Source organism: Ictidomys tridecemlineatus, chromosome 4, assembly GCF_052094955.1.
Source record: "Ictidomys tridecemlineatus isolate mIctTri1 chromosome 4, mIctTri1.hap1, whole genome shotgun sequence".
NCBI lineage: Eukaryota > Metazoa > Chordata > Mammalia > Rodentia > Sciuridae > Ictidomys > Ictidomys tridecemlineatus.
Window position 1 is genome coordinate 87561266 of NC_135480.1, and position 20411 is coordinate 87581676.

Consider the following 20411-nt stretch of genomic DNA (forward strand, 5'->3'; position numbering starts at 1 on the left):
ATAGTAATAATAAACGTATCTAAAATTTTCTATTCTTCTTTATGCTTCACATCAACTCTGTGGTGGCATTTTAAGAAATTAAAAGTAGATCACCAGTCATTTAACATAAGAATCTTTATTTTGAATTGATTTCATAGATATTTTGAATCAGAATAAGATGCCATGTTAATTTAAAAACTTCAAGAGAGAAAAAAAGAGGATGTTCTAGTGAAAATATATTTTACACTTCATGTATTTAGTATTTAATAAGCCACTTTGCATTCTAATATCTGCAAATTTGTTATTATAATGATTTTGGTGTCTATGCTACACATTGAGGCCCCACAAGTCCTAAAGTTCTTAACAGAAAAAAAAATCCTTAGCAAATTGATGTATTGATGTTCAGTTCAGTTCAATTTAATAAGATTTATTAAATGTTGCACCCAACACTGTTCGGTTGGTGCAGTCAGCTGTAGAGTGTGCCCTCCTGAGTATCCAGGAGTAAAGAATTAGGAAACAACACACCCACTGGCCCATCTGTTAGAATTCTAGAAGGAGAGTGCAGGAAGGAGGCAGGAGAGGGAGTGGAGCTCTCCTTTTGGTTGCCTTCCTGGGAGATGCCTAGTAATCCTCAGTGGGGTCTCCACTTCCACATTCCTTATTGATTCCTTTTGTTATGTTCAGATGAACTCCGTTAGCTTTCTAGGGCTGCTATAACAAAGTGCAATGAACTTGTGGTTTGAAACAACAGAAATTTATTCTCTCACAATCTGAAGACTAGATGTCTCAAACCAGCAGGTAGCTCTGGGCCAGAGTCCCCTTTCTGCAGCTTATTGGGAGGTTCCTTCCTTGTCTCTTCCCAACTGCTGGTGGCTGCTGGTAATCTTTGGCATACCTTGGCTTGTAGATGCATCCCTCTAATCTCTAGCTCTTTTATGGTATTGTCCCCTATGTGGTCATGTCTCTTCTCTCTCTCTCTCTCTCTCTCTCTCTCTCCTTTTCTTTTTAGCAGTGTTGGGGATTGAACCCAGGGCCTTTGTGCATGCTGGGCAAGTGCTCTACCACTGAACTATATCCCAAAACATCTTTTCTTTTTATAAGGATAAAAGTAATATGATTTTAGGACTCACCCTAATCCAGTATGACATCCTCTTTACTTAATAACATCTGCAAAGAGCCTAGTAAACTCATATTTATGTTAAGACTTCAACATATTTTCTTTTGAAAGAGACAATCAACCTATAATATATTATATCCTTATTTCATTCCAAGAGTGAAAAATAGCACCACATTTTTTGTAAAGATAAAAGTTATTGTCTGTCTTGCTGATTATTGTTATTTCTCATCAAAATTGAGGGCTAAATTTCATGTAGTAGGTATATGTAAGATGTGTTTAAAGAAACGGGGATATTTGAAGTCAGATAAGCAAGTAATGAAACAGTGAATTTTAAAACTCAGATAATCAAGTAAACAAACAGCACGTGAGGTGAACAGAATATTGAGGAGACAAAGGGTTTACTTTCCTTCTCTTTGTGATAGATTCACTAGATGGAATGTGGATGACTGAATCAGGGTCTGCTGTGTAATATTCCAAACATATTCTCCCTGAGACTAGGACAAATGGAAACAGTCATGTGAAACACTACTTAGAATTGAGGAAAATATAAACAGGACACAATATGATGGATATGCAGGTCGGATTTCCTTTCATAGTGAAATTGGATGAGAACACATTTGATTTTGCTTCAACTGTATCTACAGTTAAGCCACAAATTGCTTCTTGCAACTCTAGTAACTCTGTGAGCAATAAGATCAAATGCATAATATCTTGGTCCACTGAAGAAAAGGAAGAAGCCTACAAAAAAGAGATAATTTATTGAATTAGCTTGCAAAAGAGATCAGATGTTTTCAGTTAAAGAAGACACCTGCCCCTTCCCATCCTAATATAGTATTCAAATGCAAAAGTGTCATTTAAAAATTATAAATAAATTTATTAGTAGCTTTCTCTCCCCCCTTACTTACGATCCTGCTGGAAAACTGCATCAATTCTACTTTCTATTCCTGGAAAAGTACTTGATATGCTTTTGGGATAACCTGGTTCCATGGATTGTCTTTCATTATCATATCTGGTAAAAAAAAAGTCACATGATTTAATATCAATGTAGACTATAGGGATAACAGTTTTATTTTAATTATACAATCAAAACTTTACAAAGGACCTTTTCACATACTTTGTCTTTCATATTTCACAGTGTTTTATTTATTGAAATTAGGAATGGTTAATTTCATCTAAGGGTACACACTTATTTATTAAACTTATGGGTATTGTTAATTCTAAAACAAGGTTCTTATTGTTGATACAAGGTCATTCCCCAAAACAAGAGTTCATATTTTCTAAGGATTTTTAATTAATTGTTACATAGTATATGTGTGTATGTATGTGTATGTGTGAATACATAAATGAAAATTATATGTTCATCTTGGGCTCCAGATTATTTGCTTGTTTGTGTCTGAATTTAATTATTAATAAGAATTAGTCTATGTCTTTCTTTGCATCTCAAACTAGTGTTTCATGAGAATGTATTTTGTTTCACAAAATTCTCAATACTATTGTGCAGGCATTTTAATTTTATAAAAATAAAAACTTCAAAAGTCATGGTAACACCAGTCATCTTGTGAAAATGAATCTAGTCTCATGAAAACCTCTCAAATCTTACCTAGATATTATTGGTTTGTAGACAGGGTGGAGAAACAAGGATTTCTACTTATAATCGAAAAATGTTTATCCTACCTCCAGAATTGGTCGTTTACAAAGAAGTATGTCTTCCTTCTATAAGAAACAGCTGCGTCTATTGCTTGCACAGTGCTTGGGAAGCCGTAGTTGGTCATGCTCCTGGGATAACCTCGCAGAATGTCATAGCCACTCAGAGCCCAGTACTGGTTGCCTGTCATGATTCAGGTTACACATTAAATAAAGTTCTTCAGTTTCTACGAGATAATTAATATATACTCCTTCCTGGTCTTTGAATAATTATCCATAAAGAAATAAAAATGGAGGGAAAAAACAGTCTTTGAAAGATGAGGGTAGAAAAGTTAATTTCATGGGACTGTGAGAGCCCTAGTGGTTCCTCCCTGAACCCATAAAACATTCCGACTTCTTAGCCTGACATTCGGGGCCCCACAATTGAATGTTCTATCTCATGCGACTTCTATACAGTGTCTAAATTATAAACTTGAGAAATGTTAGAAAATTATTTTTAGGATGAGGATGGAAAATACTAAACAGGGTCTACTGTGGTTTTCTCAGTTTGTGGATGACAATACGGAAGCCTGAAGACAGCGTGACCTGCTCAAATTCACGCAGTGGAGAGTGACCAAGATGGGGCCCACCCTGGTGTGTCTGGGCAAAGGCCTGGCCCACACAAGCTCTCTGTGGCTTAACCTTCAGAACCTGACCCACAAAGAACCTTGCTCCTTCCTGTCAGGAAGAACTAAAATAAGAAAACTTTAAGGAGTTACCTTTGAATAGGAAAACCAGGTCTCTATCAAAATCCTCATAAGCAGCCTGAATACCATTTGGCAGGGATGGCCAGAATAGAGAAATAAAATTGAGTTCAACTAGTCGGAGCTGAGGATGCCGTCTCCAGAAGTACCTAATAGGACACAAGGAAAAGTGTACCACACGCAAACATACACAGTAGTCTAGGTTGTCAGTTTCTGTGATTCTCAGGTAGTAATGGCCATTATGACATTGCTGGGAGGATATAATTTTATCATGTAAGCAGTTTTTACTACCGTGACCAGCACATGGCTAGGCTCTGTGGTGATACTGTCTCTTCCTCATGGGAGTGATATTATTTGATTTGGCATTGCCCCAAATGCAATTAAATGTCCTCCCACATTAACAGATCTTACTTCATTAATACTTTCATTACAATAGTCATTAAATATAGGTAGCCATTGACAAAAGCAAAAACACATTTTAAAATTTGTGATTCCACTCACAAATAGCAAAAAAAAAAAAAAAAGAAAAAAAAGAGAGAAGATTTTAATGTCAGATGATTTGCCTCACAGCTAAACTAAGTGATAGCTTCTATTTACTTGGCTGATTTTGAATGAATTCAATTATGTTTTGGTGTTGATTAAACACATCAAGTTCCCAAGCAAATATAGCCCATGTCTATTTATACCACCAAATATCTGAATGCTTTAGTGTTGTTTTATTTTCCTTGTATGTTCTGAGTTACCCAGAAAACACTAAAACTTCCAATGAGGTGTGTATGTGTAGAATTCAAAAGAAAAACTGAATAATTAGACTTAGATAGAGTCCTGTTTTAAGATCTGGTAGTAAGACAAGGAAGGAACAGTTCCACTTTATACTTGTCTTTAAAGAAGAGTATTTCTCCACGGAGCGTGGTGGCAGCGTCAAATGTCAATCGGGGATCACAGGCTGTGGGTGTGGTTTCCCCGGTAGGTTGGATAGGGTTATTTGAAGGTCCTGCAGGTAAAAGGGTTTTTATAAGCATGTGTCCAGCGTCACTCTTAGCTTTTACTTGAGCTATTTCTCAGGAAGGTGAAGGGTCTTCACAGAAGAGAAATGCTGCCAGCCTCAAGGCACTGAAGTTGCCGTACATTGGCCCTCCTGAAGTTTTTGTTTGCTTAACAAGAGTAATGATGATTTTCAGGATTAGTTTCAGGTTAAGTTGGGAAGTAAAGAATGTAACTCTTTGCCCTCCTCCCTTTAATTTCTAATATTCTCTCCCCCTTCTTGGTTACTCCTTCTGATACTTCTGGTCATTCAGGGTCAACTTCCTTCCCACCAAAATTCACATCCAGGGAAATAGCTGATACTCGTCTTTTATCTTACATTGCAAATATAGATCAAATTTTATCCGTATCTTTTATATAAGAATTTACATTATAATGTATTTTGTTATTGTAAGATGAAGGGCTAAACTGATAGTTAAGGGAATTTAAAACACCAATGAGCAAACAAAGGAGGTGTTTGGGGTGAGGGGGAGAGTTGAGGGTACAGAGGGAGTTGGATTAGTGTTCAGCGATCGTGGAAATTCAACCATCACCAAAAAATCCCCTGGTTGTCATTCTTAATTTTATGTTACTCTTCTGCCAGAGAGGGGAGAGTGCTTCACCTAATTCCCTTCCTCTCCTCTCAATTCCCTTCCATTTCACTCCATTCCATTGCACATTTCTAGGAACAGGAGGGCAAGAGGAATGAGAGATACTGTGGTTTTACCGAGAGAGAACTTCTTAGAACCAGGCAAAAGTTCCCTGCTCGCCTCCCTGAAAAATAAGTATTGTTTTAACCACACCCCACTTCTGTCCCCCCTTCTCCTTCAGACAACTATTCTAATATGTTCACTGTATACATTTTTGTTTGCATGTTCTTTAAAATGCCTTGCTTCATCTATTATACATTTTAGGTCTATGTAAAGTCATAGATTGTGTCATTTAATTAATACCTTATAGAGTAGTGTCATTCTGTTTCTTCTTCACAAAGCTCAAAGATTTGAAGACCCTTTTACTTTATTGCCATATACACTCCTAATGCTGTTTCCACCTATAGCACTAGGTGCCCTCCAACTCCCACCACCATATGTAAGATTTGAGTGAACATCTTCAGCGTGCTCTGTATCTGTCCCCTTAGGACCTAGGTGAGGTTTGTTTTAAGTATATCTAGGAGTAGGTTTGCAGTATTGAAAAGGTACAGTCCTGCTTTTTTAGACTACACAAATTGGGAAACATAAAAAATGAGGGGGAAAAACTCCCCATCATCCAGAGACAATGACTGGGGATTGACGTGTACATTTCTTCCCAACATTTTTTTTTTTTTAAGCAGTGATAGAGGCTCCACCCCCAAGGCCTCCTTTGCTTATACCACATTTATTGCTGGAAACTTTCAGAGTTCAGTTTGAGCTTGCCTCGAGGACAGAACATGCTAGAAGTCCAAAGAGAGATGCTCATTGGGCCTGATGGGGGCCTATTTCCAGGTACCACCATGTGCTGCATGGTTCCTTATGGTGGCCTTACCGTAGATGGCCTGAATGCCATTGATGTCATCTTGAGGGAGTGAGTAGGTGCTGGGCTCTCTGAAAGCATAGTTGGGGTACATCAAGGCACCAGGGTCAGAGGAATGAGAGAGCCCCAAGGAATGGCCGAACTCATGTGCAGCAACCAGAAACAAGTTGTAATCTGAAATACAAGCAGGAGTGATGAATAACTTCAGGAGGATTCCACATGGAAGAAGCATGATCTCTAGAAATTCAGTTTCCAAGCCAAGCGACATTTCCCGTGATCACCTTTTACATCTTCTCTTAGGTATCTGAAGAAATGGGGAGTGGGAGAAATCTAGGGAAGAGCCAAAGGTGTGGAGGAGGTGAATCTGAGCTTCTTATCAAGTCTTAGAACTAAGAAAAAGCTGCTTTTATTCTAGTCCCCACACTTTGTGGACTTGGGACTGAGGCTTGGAGAAAGGACTGCCGGGCTGGTATCTCATTCCCCTGAGAAGATTTGTCCTCCTGTGCTCCCACACCCCCTATCCAGTGCCTAGACCCTCCGGCTCATTAGTAGGGTCTTAGTAAATGGGCAGTTAGGAAGGAAGCCTTCAGGCAGTAGGGGAGACTGAGATGCAAGGATGTCTCTCATTCACTCCCTGGTCAGCCAAAGCCTAGGATGGCTTCTCCCTGTGTCCATGCTCTCCAAGCAGCTCTAGGAATTAATTTTCACCAGAGAGAGGCAAAGCCACCCTCTCTTGTTCCCTTTCCCCATCTTCTAACTTCCACGAACATAGTGCCTTTCGTACCAAAGAACTTTAAAGTTCCCCATCAAACAAAGCCCAAGCACCTTTCCCTGGCCTTCAAGACCTTTCAGAAAACATCTTTGAGTGCCTGGGTACCGAGTGAGGAGCTGTGTGAGATTTTCAGGGGTTCTTTGTTCTCTAGGAGTGCATCATCTAGAAGAGGAGATATGTGCGCAAACAACTTGAAGGCACAGAAAAATGAGTGAGAACAGATAGGAGAAACAAAGGCTCTCAGGGGGAAGGCCTCATCTCCCGCTGAAGACAAGCTAGACGGTGGCTTTTGTCACAGCATGGCTAGATGAGGGAGATTCTAAAAGATAGGGTTTGGGGCAAGAAAATGGACATTTCAAAGAGAGAAAGCAATGTGAACAAGTGTAGGAAGATGGGAAGCATGAAATGTGTTCTAGAAATGGTCCATGCACAATGTGGCTGGAGTATTTGAAATGTGAAGACAAGTCACAGATGAGGGTGGACAATCATGAAAAGGCTTCCATGCCAAGTGAAGGTATTTAGACCTGATTTGGTGCAGACTCTCTAAACACTGAAACTTTTAAGCAGGAGAGTCATGTGATCTAAGATGGGCTTTCCAAAGACAGACCATGCTGCAGGGAAAAATTGGAGGGAGCAGAGTCTGAAGGGGGCGAGTCCAGTTAGGAATCTGAATCATTAAGTGGAGGTAAGAAATGATGATTGCCCGAACTAGTGGGGACAACTACTAGTGGGGAGGAATAGTGTCATGGAGAGTTATTATTTATCTTTGGGTATACACATCTCCTAGCACAGGGACTTGAGTAGACACTCACAACATTATGTGGAGAAAATGGAGGGAGGAACAAGTCCCAAATAAAGTAGAAGGAGCCTTTCCTGTCATTTTCTGAAATGTGCTCTTTGGCACATTGTGACCTGATGGCTTTGTTAAATCCCACATTGTCTGCATACACCTGTCCTCAGCTCTTTTCTTCCCATTAGGTGGCCTTGCTCTTCTAGTTATGAGGAGTCTCCTGGAAGGAGTGGTTTGCTGCATAGGAACATACCATTGAAAAAAAGCTTCCTGAAAATGAAACTAAGTGAGAAAATGTGGCTACTTTTTTCTAAATCGGATAACTTCCCAAGTGAACCAAATTATTTCTGAATTTCCAAAAAATTGGAAAATAGGTCTTTTCAAATACCATTATATTTCATAATATTAAAAAAATATGACCTAAAACATTGGTCAGTAAGCTTTTAGGCTTTGTAAGCCATATAGTCTCTGTCACAGCTACTTAGCTCTGCTGTTGCAGAATGAAAGCAGCCTTAGCCAATACATAGCCAAATGAGCCTGTCCTGCCTCTAATAAAACTTTATTTACACAAACAGGGGCCAGGCAGGATTTGGCCATGGTTTGTAGTTTTCTGATCCCTGCCTGCTATGGTTTGCATGTGTTACTCAGAAATTCATGTGATACAAACTTAACCCCCAATACAGCAATGTTGAGAGATGGGGCCTAATGGAAAGTTTAGATTAATACTGTTAATAAGTCTGTTCATTCTTTCCTCTCTTGCCCTTCTGCCTTCCACCATGTGAGGATGCAGCAAGAAAGACCTCAACAGGCCAGCACCTTGATCTTGGATTTCCTACCCTTTAAAATCATGAGGAAATAATTTTTCTTCTTTATCAATTACCAAATCTTAGATATTCTGTTATAGTAGATCAACAGACTCAGATAATACCCTAGGAAATAAGGTCAATACTTAGTTTTGGAATTCTTTTAAACTCAAATTGACTTAGTTTTTTAAGGTAGCAAAATTTTTAAATGATCATTTGCGAGAGTTTGAAATATTACAATAAGTTGGGAGTGTGCACACATATATGTATGTAGATTCTAATATGCAAAGTTAATTCAGAAGCTGCAAGTAGACATAATCTTGGTTAACTCACTTCTAGAAGTTTGTGTCCATGTTTCTTCTGCATCAAAATGAGCATCTCCTCCAATACCTTGGCCTGGCTGAAAGGCATGAGCAAGGATTCCATTGGGTCCATCAAATGGAGAGTTGTCACCATGATCTGAAATAAAACAATTAAGTCCTTTTCACATCTCAGGTTAGCCAGGGATGCAAAACTGAGCATGAGTTCTTTGAGCCTACCTCTCTGGGCAAAAGCAATATTGATGTCTGCTTCTCCCTGGGATACCCTGGTGAAGGTCAGAGGTGATGCAGCGCTCCAGACTTTAAAGGCTTTCTCAAACGCGGTTTCCACTTCAGCCTCTGACAACTGTGGGGTGTAGTTTATAATCCTTCAAAATGAGAAGGAGCAAAAAGGGTCAGTTACTGCTGGGAACAGCCTTCCATTAGCAGGCAAGTCACTCTTTATGTGAGACTTGAATATGTAAGGTGCCACCACTGGAAAGGGGATGAGGAGGGAGTGCGAGCCTCTGGGTTAAAAGCAGACACAGGTATGGACAGAGTATGCCATATCCTTACGTCTCCGTGTCCTCACCTGCAAAATGAGGATGATAACATCATCTTCCTCCCATAGGTTTGTTGCAGGGATTAAATACACATAAAGCATTTAATTTTCTACTTGACCAATAGTGTTTCACAAATACTAAGTATTCTTGTTATTTCTATTGAGATGTATGAAAGGTCAGGCCAGATTCTCTCCAGCAATGATTAAGACTTTTTTTTTTTTTTTTTTTGGTCGTAAAGTCAGTACCTAGAGAGACAGCCTCCCATTGCCATAGCCTTCTTTAGATTGGTGGAGAAGGAAGACAAAAAAAATGGCAGACTTTGGATTGAAACAAAAACAAAAACAAAAAAAACAACCACAGGATCACTACCCTTTCCTTCTCATACTTTTTCCCAGTTCATGCTTGTCTCATTCACGGTTCGTTCTCTGCAGAGGCAGGGCTATTTACCCATTTGTGCCTGGCATATCATAGGAGCTGGGTGAGTAAATTCTGAAGCTCTAGAAGTATCACCTGTAAGTCAGGTCAGTGTGTTTCCAGGGCCTTCCAGGGGTCAACATATAGTCACCACTATCGGGCACTCCACAGCGAGGCTTTTCCATCATCTCCAGAGTTTCTGCATTTGGCTTCCCCGTCACATTCAACCCAAAAAATCGCTGCATTTCCTTGAGCTTTTCAGCAATCATGCTAGGGCTGTTCTTCCTTGCAGACCGATATTGGATGCTTGGTAGCTGGTAGAACTTTTCTAGGTAATTCTGGACAAAGTAAGCATAAGGGTCTTTGCTGTGAAATTACCATCAGTTCTCTGGGCATTTTGCAACCTTTTCTAAATTAATACAGAGCTCAAACTCAGATTCTGACAGCCACAGGAATGGTTAACTTATATTCATGAGTTGACTTTGAGGGGACAATGCTTATTAGAAAGAATGCTCCCTCTGTTTAGTGTACAAGTTAATGGCCATGCACAAAAATGAGTGTTCACAGGGGACCAGGACCAAGTCACACACATGCAAAAAGCTACTATAGTCAGGAAACTGCCTTCTTACCTCTATTTAAAAAAAATCAGGACTAGAATTTTTTGGCTTCTGTTGAGTCATTAGTTGCATCAGTGCAGATTTTTAATTTTAATCCTTTTATTTTTAACTACTGGAGAGGTTTAATGAAGAAGCGGAGGCATAGAGAAGTGAGGCACAATGTAGGTCCCAACTCACCATGTTGCCTCTCTAATGAGAACTGATCATTTCAAAAGAAGTCCAAATATGTTTGGGGGTAAAGGGAGCATCATTGATATTAACGTTTTATTCACCAAGTTATTTCCTTTGAAGGGGCTCAAATCATTTTTAAAAATTTATTTATTTTTACATTACAATTCTTAATACACCCCAAAATCACTTGAAAATACAATTTCTGATGGGTGTTAACAAGCCAGTCCCGAGTCTCTGTCTCATTTCATGTGATCTGTGAACCTGACATTTTGAAGGTGACACAGGACAGAGCACATACTATGAGATTGAATAGGTTTGGGCAAATCTTAACTGTGAGGCTTGGACACATTACTTATCTGATTTAAGATTCACTTTTGTCTCTGAAATAAGAATGATAATTTCCTCCCACAAGGCTATTATGAACTCAGAAGGTATCTTGTAAAGAGTAAGCACTCAGTGGATTTTAGATATTAACTCTGGGGTCACAGTTATCATTGTAAGAAATACACCCCAACCCTCCAAAGACAATAAGAACAATGCTATTCTATAACTGAAGTGCTAAGAAAATTGTGTGTGAGAAACACATACACAACATTCCCTTGTATTTATTAAACATTTGGCCTATTATACTGCAAAGCAATGTAGAAAAGCTATTGGTTTTTGCTTTTAAAATACTTCCAAGAGTTTATAAGTGTTTCACAGTTGTTGCTGGGAAATCTGTTTGCACTATGTGCTACTTCTAGTCCATTATAACCCCCATCCTCATGTTTTCTTCTATTTCTGACACTTTTGGGTGTAAAAAAAAAAAAATGCCCACATCAGAAGCAGCAGATGTGTAGTACCTGGATTACAGATATAGTGGAAGAGAAAAATCTTAGGTAAGAAAGAAAACCATTACTTTTAAATGAATTTTCAGCTGGAGGAGACTGCAGTATTTTCTCAAGTTTTGAAGAGCCCAGTTTGTTTTCATGTCTAGATTTTAGAGTGCTGGACCTTGCCAGCTTGGAACGCTTCAAATCACTAGAAGGAAGAGAGATGGAACCTCAAGCAAGTCATTCAGACCATTTCTTTCAGGCTGCTTAGACTGAAGAGAGAGAGAAAAAAACCTGCACGATTTCCTAATAATTAGTAAATCAACCATCCACTTAATTAATAAGTAATTTACCTGAACAATTTTTGCATTTTTCTCTTCTGAGTGTTCAGAAGGTACAGGAAAAGCCTTGGTGAGCTGCAAATGGAGTAAGAACAGAAATGGAAATGTCTTCAGACCGAGCATGGCCTTTTCTTCAATTCTACCTCTCCTGGCCTTCCTTTCTGCTCCTCTGGGTAGGGCCTAATGGGTACACTGAAGTTCTCAGCATCCTGTGATACTCCCGGCTCTCTTTTGGTCCCTTATAAAGCCATGTCTTTAACAATTGCTGCATCAGGAATATGAAGCAACACAGGTTCATTACACTCTGACAATTTTTGCAATGTCAAAATGTGATTTGGTACCTCAAAATGGGTGAAGCTTTCAATAGAAAAAAGACAGTATAATTTGCAGCTCTGCTTTGGGGGTTTTATTTACTCTTGCAAAATTGTTCGGTCAAGAAGAAGGAACAAGGGAATAATTCTGAAGTTATTGGTTTACATTTTTTGCCTATATAAGATGCTGGGGCTGCATTAGTTCATGCAGGGGAATATTATTAGATTAGTGGTAGGCACATTGGGACCAAGAAGCACAACACAATCTCTGTTCTTATCCACGCTAGCTCTCTGTGGGGAGACTGAGTGCCTGAATGCATTGTCACAAAGTAGGCTTTTTATAGAGGTCCCAGAGCAGCATTTAGAGGATGTGGCTTTGGCATCAATGTATTAGAAAATACCCAAACTGTGAGCTGGATTTCCCATAGAAATGACAGAGGGGAAAAATACTGATGATGATGATGATGATGATGATGATGATGATGATGAAACTTGATAAATATTTACAACGTCCCAGACATACACACTGTATACACATTACTTCAGTCCATGCTCACTCAGCCTGGGGAAAGACACACTGTTATTATCTCCATCCTACAGATGAAATCAAGTCCAGAGAGTCTTAGATGACTCACTGTTTCTTGTGCCTGGGACCCAGAGTTCTCTTAGGCTCTCTCCCACAAAGATGAACTGTCAGTCATTTATACTTCCATGTGAACTTAGGGAAGACTGTTTCCTATAACATGAGTTTCAGAGTCTGTTAATAAGATGGAGGAGGTTTAGTTTTAAATAGAAAACATGCAAGGCCACGGAGGAAATTTCTGTCTCTTTTAGCACTTGGTCACTGTTACGGTTTGGATCTAAAAATATCCCCCCCAAAATCTTAAGTGTTAGGCAACGAGCAATGTTCAGAGGTGAAATAATGATTATAAGAACTGTAACCTCATCAGTGAATTAATCCATTTGATGTTTTAATAATTTGAGTGAACTACCGGATGACCATCAAAGGAGGTGGGGCATAGCTGGAGGAAGTAACCAGCTGGAGGCTAACCATGGACTGAATGTGAGCCAAAATAAGCTTCTCCTCCTCTAAGTTTTTCTTGTAAGGTTATTTTAGTCACAGTGAACAAAAGTTGACTGACACAGCTCCCTCCCACCCCCGTCCTGAAGGCAGCAGACTATTCTTATCATCTGAGGTACCCTTGCACAGCAGAATAGCAAACTGCATTTTTATAGCTCAGTTTTGCTTCTTAGGCCTGAAAAGATGAAACGTTTGCATAATCATGGTCTATTTTCTCTTTAGTTATAAAATAAAGAATGGATTCAATTGGCTGGAGTGGGCATGTGCTTGAATCTCAAAGGGCGAGTGAGAATTTGCCAGTGGGTTATATGGCCCAGTAGGAGGGAGTGTAGATGTGTACCAAGCTCAGGCTCACTTGACTCAGATTTGCTTCACATAAACCAAGGCAAAATATCTTCTGTCTCATGCCTTTTTGAGCTCTGTGAACAGGATAGATGCATAGACACTCTGATCAAGTTAACAGGATAATGTTGGGGCCACTTGTGATGAAGAATAAAGAGCACTGGAGTTTAAATTGAAGTAACAGGGTTCTAACTGTAGTCTTGCCACTTCTTATGCAACTATTTGGCAAATCTTCTAAATCCTTTTGAGACTTATCTTCCACATCTATAAAACTGGTACATTAACATCCCCCTCATAGGGCATCAAGAGAATTAGAGGCAATCATCTCTGGAAAAGCTCTATGTGAGCTCTCCGGTGCAGCGTCCCCTTTGTATTATGAATGTGGTTGAGTTATAGCTGTGTTAGTTCATGTGTCCATTCTGTGAATGGGTTTACAATGTTGAAAGTTCCTCTTTTCTAAAAAGAAGAGTATTTCAAAGTTAAGCCACCATGTGGTGAAGTAACTTCCTTGAGTTTCCTTTACTGCCTGGCACTCAGTTTAGCTAGGGAACTTAAGTATATGGCTTATTCTCTTTGCACTGAGTATAAATATCACAAACCATCATGTATTGAACACCCTGCCAAGCTGGCAGTCTCTCCTGTCAAGTGAGGGAAACATGTATTAAGTGTCTACACTCTATAGGAATCTGTCTTAGATGATCACATCTTACTATCTCCCTTCAGCTTCATAACTGCCCAGGGAAGTAGGGAATCTTATCTCCATTAAAAGAAAGAAAGAGAGAAAGAGAAAGAAAGAAAGAAAGAAAGAAAGAAAGAAAGAAAGAAAGGAAGGAAGGAAGGAAGGAAGGAAGGAAGGAAGGAGGGAAGAAAGAAAGAAAGAAAAACTGAACTTCAGAGATATGGTTCCAACCTACATTTCCATTTACCATTCCTAGTAATCCCCTTTATTCTCCCAAAGGAAATTTCAAAATAAGGTTCTCAGCCTTGGCTCTCTATCAGAATCTGTATTAAAAACACAAACAAGGGGCTGGGGTTATGGCTCAGAGGTAGAGCGCTCATCTAGCATGTTCGAAGTGCTGGGTTAGATCCACAGCACCACATAAAAATAAATAAATAAAATAAAGGTATTGTCTGACTACAACTTTAAAAAATTAAAAAAAAACCCCTCACAAACAAGTAGTCTCCTTCTAGGGACCAAATATTGAGTCTACCCACCCAAAATTCATATACTGGAGTCTTAACACTTAAGGTGATGGATTAGGAGGTGGGGCTATGGGAGCTAATTAGGTCACAAGAGTGGAACCCTGAGGAGTGGGATCAGTGCTCTTGGAAAAGGGACCCCAGAGAGCTCTCTTGCCCCTTCCATCATGTGAGGATGTGTTGAGAAGTCTGATCTAGGACGTCCAGCCTCCAGAACTGTGAGAGGAGAATAAATTCCTGTGGTGTATAAGCCACACTGTCTCTGGTATTTGGTTAGAGCAGCCAGCACTACAACAACTCTACTCCAGCTACTGAGTCAGAGTCTCTGAGTGGGGCCTGGCATAGCTAGTTTTAGAGAGAATCCTACTTGACTCAGAATGAACTGAGAGCCTCAATTGTAAGGGAAGATAGTAAATGAAAAGAGAATTTAAAAAAAAAATCTAGCCTTGATGGTTTAGAAGAAGGAACACTCATCTCCTATTGGAGAGATCAGTACAGCCTTCATGAAGGAACGAGTCCTTGAGGTGAACTTTGAAAGGCAGATTGAATTTTGTTATCAAAATTTAGGTGAATGGTAGTGAGACTGGAAGAAACAAATGGCAGAGGCAGTGAGATAAGAAACCTTGAGTCAAAGGTGGGGAATAATAAGACTCTGGGTGAATCCATGTAGAATATATCAGGAGAAATGAGTTGGAATGATAGGCTACAGCCAGGGGGTGGAGCGGCAGGAATTAAAGGTCAAAAGGTCAGCAATGAGCAATCTTCATTAGTTTCTGGGCCAAGGCACACTCTGAGTTGATAAAGCTAACCTGTCCATAGTATCAGAGTCTACTGGGGTAGGAAAGGCTGTAAGTGTGAACAGTGAGAGGGTAAGAGACCAGGTGAAAAGTCATAAAGACTTGGCCCCAAGCTGTGAGATGGACAGTGAAGAAATGAGGTTGAGGAGGACAGGAAGAAATCTGGGTCATCATTCCACCCATCTCCAGGAGGCAGCCAATCATCCCAGAGGTGCACGGGGAATCTACCCTGGAAAACAGGGAGGAGTTCTCTTGAGATGACAAAGTGGATTTTGAAGGAAGTGGAGAAGATTTGCAGAAGCCCTAGCAGTGAGCTCAACAGGCAGATGAGGCTGACGACAGGCCGGCCGGGCAGCTTCGAGGCCCCTGTGATATCCTGCATTGGAGGGTAGGTACTGCGAGCTTTGAGGATCTAGTCCATTCAGGGAAGATTCTGCCCCAAACCTCTGTGTTTCTTCCCTCACTTCTCCTCACCTTCCAGCTGGAGGGTGTTGAGGATAAGACAGAAGGAGCAAAGCCACCCGTTGATGGTTAATAACTGTTCACTGACCATAACAACCGATCGTGGAACGACAGGCGTTTCCATTCTAGGCTGCTCTGTGTTTCTGGGATAGGAAATTGCTGACTGGATTTGCCAAAACTCTCTTCTCAATAAGGCCATTTCTGTGGTGGCATATTGTATTTTTTATTTTTCTTGAGTCAGGGTCTTTTTAAAATCTCCTCCACTTTCATTCGTCTAATCTCATGTCTCGCTATACCAAAACAGCATATCACCTCCACTTTAGATAAATTGACTTGTTTTCCTTAATTTTGCTTATCCCACCCTCCTGAAAAGCATTCTGTGCTTTAATGTACAGTATTTCACTGCCTAGTAATCACAGATTTTATGACTTTTTTTCAAAAAAGTGGGGGTTTTACTAATATATAAAGCTTTTTGAAAGAAATTGTGCTGGTATTACTTAAAAATCATTTATTACTAAACTGTCCTGGGTGTAAGATTAGGTAGGATGAACAGAATACTTGAGAATATACTTTAAAATTGAATGGTTCAAATAGAAGCACATCCTCTCTTCATGACAGCTGGGCAAACATTTTTTTTAGTATGGAAGATAAAAAATTAACACAGCTGTTGCTGATTTGCATATTGTAGTCAAAATATTTCACTTTAGAAAATTTACTACTGTGCTGTGGAGTAAAATTTAATCTTCATCATTGGAAGGTTCTGTGTTGCTATCACTGGTTCCGTGATCCGACCTGCCCTCCTCGGCACTGCTCATAGAATATGAGTTCGATCTTAGTTCTGCAGCACTCTAAAAAAAAAAAAAAAAAAATCACACAAGTGGGCTTTCAGAAACACACAGACAATGCACATGCACTGAGAAGTCGAGGCTCAGCTCACAGCACAGGAGACAAATGCACATCCATGTGCCACTGGTGAGCACGTTGCTGCTTGGTTTACCTTTCAGGCAGTTTGAGGAACAGAATTATCACACATGATGATTACATGATGGAAGATTATAAACCAATTTTTTTTGGACTGAAAGTCTGTGATGTTTATGCAGTGGTGTCCATTATGCTGTGAAATATGGTATCCAAGAATCTCTCTCCACATCTGGACACCAGAATCTATTTTCCTTGTGTATTCTCTCCACTCTCTTTTTTCCCTCACTGGCTCACTCCCTTCTGTCCATAGGCTTTTTCTATTAAAATGAAACAAAACAAACCAAGAGCTGTCTCTCTATAGTCTGCTAACCATTTGAATGATTGTCCTTGCTCTTTCTCTCATGGTCACACTTCTTGGAAGTCCAACCTGGTGGCTCCACTTCCTCACACCACACACCTTTTCCTTATCCCCTTGTGGCCAGCTGCCACTTCTGTAGGGAACTGTTGGCATCTGCGAGGACTCACCTAAGCCCAGCATTGCACCTGTAGGCCCCTGCTAGATACTGTTCTCTCTTGACTTGATTGAAAGTTCTCAACTTAGTTTTGGTTTTTAAACAACAACAAAAAATATCCTAAAGATACCAAATAAGCCCTTTGGTGACAGCAGTTTATCCCATGGTGGAAGGGCAAAGAGAAGTGACTGAGAGCAAGAGATCAATCGGTCTCAAGCCCTTATATAATCAACATTAATTCATTCATGAAAGTGGAGTCCTCATGACCTAAACTCCTTCCATTCATCCTCACCTACCAACACTATTATTGCATTAGGTTTTGAGTTTCTAACACATGCTTTTTGGGGGGACATATTCAAATCATACACTAAAGATGCCATTTCTTTAGATTTCAGGTGGGCATAGGTTTCTATTTTGGTTAGGTGTTCTCTTGATTCAGCTGAGATTTTAACTGTCTCATAGCTGGTCTTGTTTGAAATTCAAAAGAGCTCCAGTACTGATCCCTTTGGAGATACTTAAGCATATAAGTCCTAATGCCTACTTCCGCTTCTCTTGATCCTTTTCTTTTAACCTTCTTATGGCTCCTTTCCCTTCAGTAAAATCTTTCCTAAGTCATGTTTTCGGTCTTCTGCTGTAGGATGTAAATACTATGATCATTCTTCTAGGCATTGGCTCAGTATCCTCAAGTAAAACCCCGGAGAAGACTAATTTGCATTAGGTCAGTAGAAGGTCTGAAAGTCCAGCTCAGACCTTCAATCTTATTCAGGATGTCAAGTGGGAAATCTTGATGAAGACTCTTTCTTCATTAAATGCTGCCAGTAATAGGAAAGATTAAATTAGAGATTTTCAAAATAAGCTAATCATTGTAACTCCTATCTTGGCATACGTTCAAATTTTAACCACAGTAAAATTTAATGTATATCTGTGCAAATAGACTTTGTCTATTTATAAAATTTGAGAATTATGATGCAAGTTGTTTTTAATGCCTATAAAATAACTTGGATAACTTTGAATTGACATTTTATGCATCCTTAATGCAGATTGTTTTCACATAGTAATCTGAGAGTCCCCGAGAAAGAAAGCAGAAATATTAACTCAGTCACTACTCTGCTGTTTGCTGACATGCTGTTTAATTATATTTTCCAACTTGTTCACACTCTATTGGGATAGCTGAATAGTTTTAAAAAATGATACTTAACTGTTCATAAGAAGGCAATGACTTCAGCATATTACTTTGTGATAATCTATACATCTAAATGTATTTACATATGTGTTTTCATGATGGTAAATTCCTTAACTAGTAATGAACATAATGACAACTTTATCATTGCAACCCAACCTGATGTGCTCTCCATAATTTGTAAAGCACCGTTGGTACAAGGTGTTATAAGAAAAGTCAGTTAAGGTTTGGGGAGGTTGAATCCTGCCATTGTCTACCACTGAAACTACCATTTACAAAAACATTTTTGATTTTGGTCATGGGTTATCACATAGAGTTTTTCATTTTTCATCATAGAGTTGTGCATTTTTATCTGATCATAAGGACCCAGTGAAAAATATAATTTCCAGAAACTGAAAGGACATTAGTAATGGGAGAAAAATAACAATTTGTTTCTTAGAATATGGGCATTAATAGAAATATAGTGTTGTTTTATTCAGCTTCTTTGCCTCTGTGACCAAAAGACCTGAAAAGAACAATTTTAGAGGAGGAAAAGTTTTTTAGGGCTCATGGTTTCAGAAGTCTCAGTTTATAGATGGCTGGCTCCATTGCTCTCCGCCCAAGGTGAGGCAGGACGTCATGACAGAGTGTGGTGGGGGAGAGCAGGTCAGCACATGACATTCAGGAAGGAGGGTGGGGAGGAAACCCATTCAGTTCACCAGGACAAAATATAAGCCAAATGGCATGCCCCCAATGACCCACCTCCTCCATCCATGCCCTACCGGCCTACAGTTAATCCCTATCAATGGATCAATGCACTGATTAGGTTGAGCCTCTCATAACTCAACCATTTCACCTTGGAATGTCTTGCATCATTTCACATGTGAATTTTGGGGAGGCATCTTATATCTAAACCTTCACAAGTATTTCTCCCTCTGCTCTGGGTTCCAAATGTTAGGAAGAACATGGACAAGTGTGATTCACTCAGAGAGAGGAAGAATTAGAAGTGACACCACCTTTAAAAAATAAAATGAAGACCTCTGAGAGATCTTGGTATGAGGAAGAAAAGAATTGAGGGTTTTGGAGCAACTCCCTTCAAATGTATGAAAAGCTGTCATAAAAAGAAAACGCAGTTGTATTGATCCACTAGAAAAAGAGAATGCTTCAGTAAATGAAAAAGGCTAGTTATCAGATGCTTTTTTTCCAGCGAATGATAAGGCAGTACTCTGTGCAGTCAGAGTTGACCAAAGATACAATGGGGCCTCCTAAGTCCTCATTAAGCAATATGTAAGTACAGCAAGGTGACCAGCTGATGGAGGTACTGTAGAGTAAGGTTGGGCATCAGGCAGGTGGTTGGAATGGTTGGATTTTAATGACCTTTTCTCCCTTTGGACTGAATTTGCTGTCACTCACAGTGTGAGGATCAGGAAAACGGGTTCTTTTGCTCTCTGTGAAGCTTGGTTTCATCATCCTTAAAAGGATATCCACATCAAATGGAGTCCTTTTGAGGGCTATCAGACATACACTTATTCAATAAGAGCTTCTGGCACAACAGGACACAGTGCTCTCAACAATATTAATTTCTAATACCTCCTCTTGAAGATACTTTCAGAGAATGGTTTGGGAATCCAGAGACAAAGAGTGGATGGAGACACCGGTTTTCATGGCAGAAACTGAAGAGAAAAGAAAGCATAGAGTAGTTGTAGAAAGAATGGAAGAATCATTGCAAAAAAACCTTGCAATCTAAACTTTAAAAAATATTTTAGAAATATATATAATAAAAGCCTTTGAAACAGAAGTCAGAACTGTTTTTAATCTTTTGTACTTGAAGCCTGTTTGGAGGTTGGGCTCTGTATTCTGGGTCTCCAAACAGATCAGTAGCATCTAAACTCAAAAGGCAGTTTCCATGACTTAGGTGTGGTCTACTCTAACGCCAGCAACTCCATTGTTCTCCACTCCCCTGTTCATAGCAGAGCCTCAGAGTTGGCCCTGAGGTTTTCTCCTTTTACCCAGAGAAGAACATCACTTT

At 39.6% G+C, this 20411-nt stretch overlaps 1 protein-coding gene across 1 annotated transcript; it reads right to left on the bottom strand.

The window, feature by feature from the left end:
* Positions 1-203: 203 nt before the first annotated feature.
* Mmp8 (matrix metallopeptidase 8) lies at positions 204-11826 on the bottom strand. Its single transcript, XM_005329120.3, has 10 exons — positions 11610-11826; positions 9753-9994; positions 8920-9068; positions 8714-8839; positions 6028-6189; positions 4360-4477; positions 3499-3632; positions 2771-2924; positions 2002-2105; positions 204-1834 (listed from the first exon to the last, which is right to left on the bottom strand). The coding sequence occupies exons 1-10, from the start codon at positions 11718-11720 to the stop codon at positions 1725-1727; spliced, it is 1410 nt and encodes a 469-aa protein (XP_005329177.3). The 5' UTR covers positions 11721-11826; the 3' UTR covers positions 204-1724.
* Positions 11827-20411: the final 8585 nt, after the last annotated feature.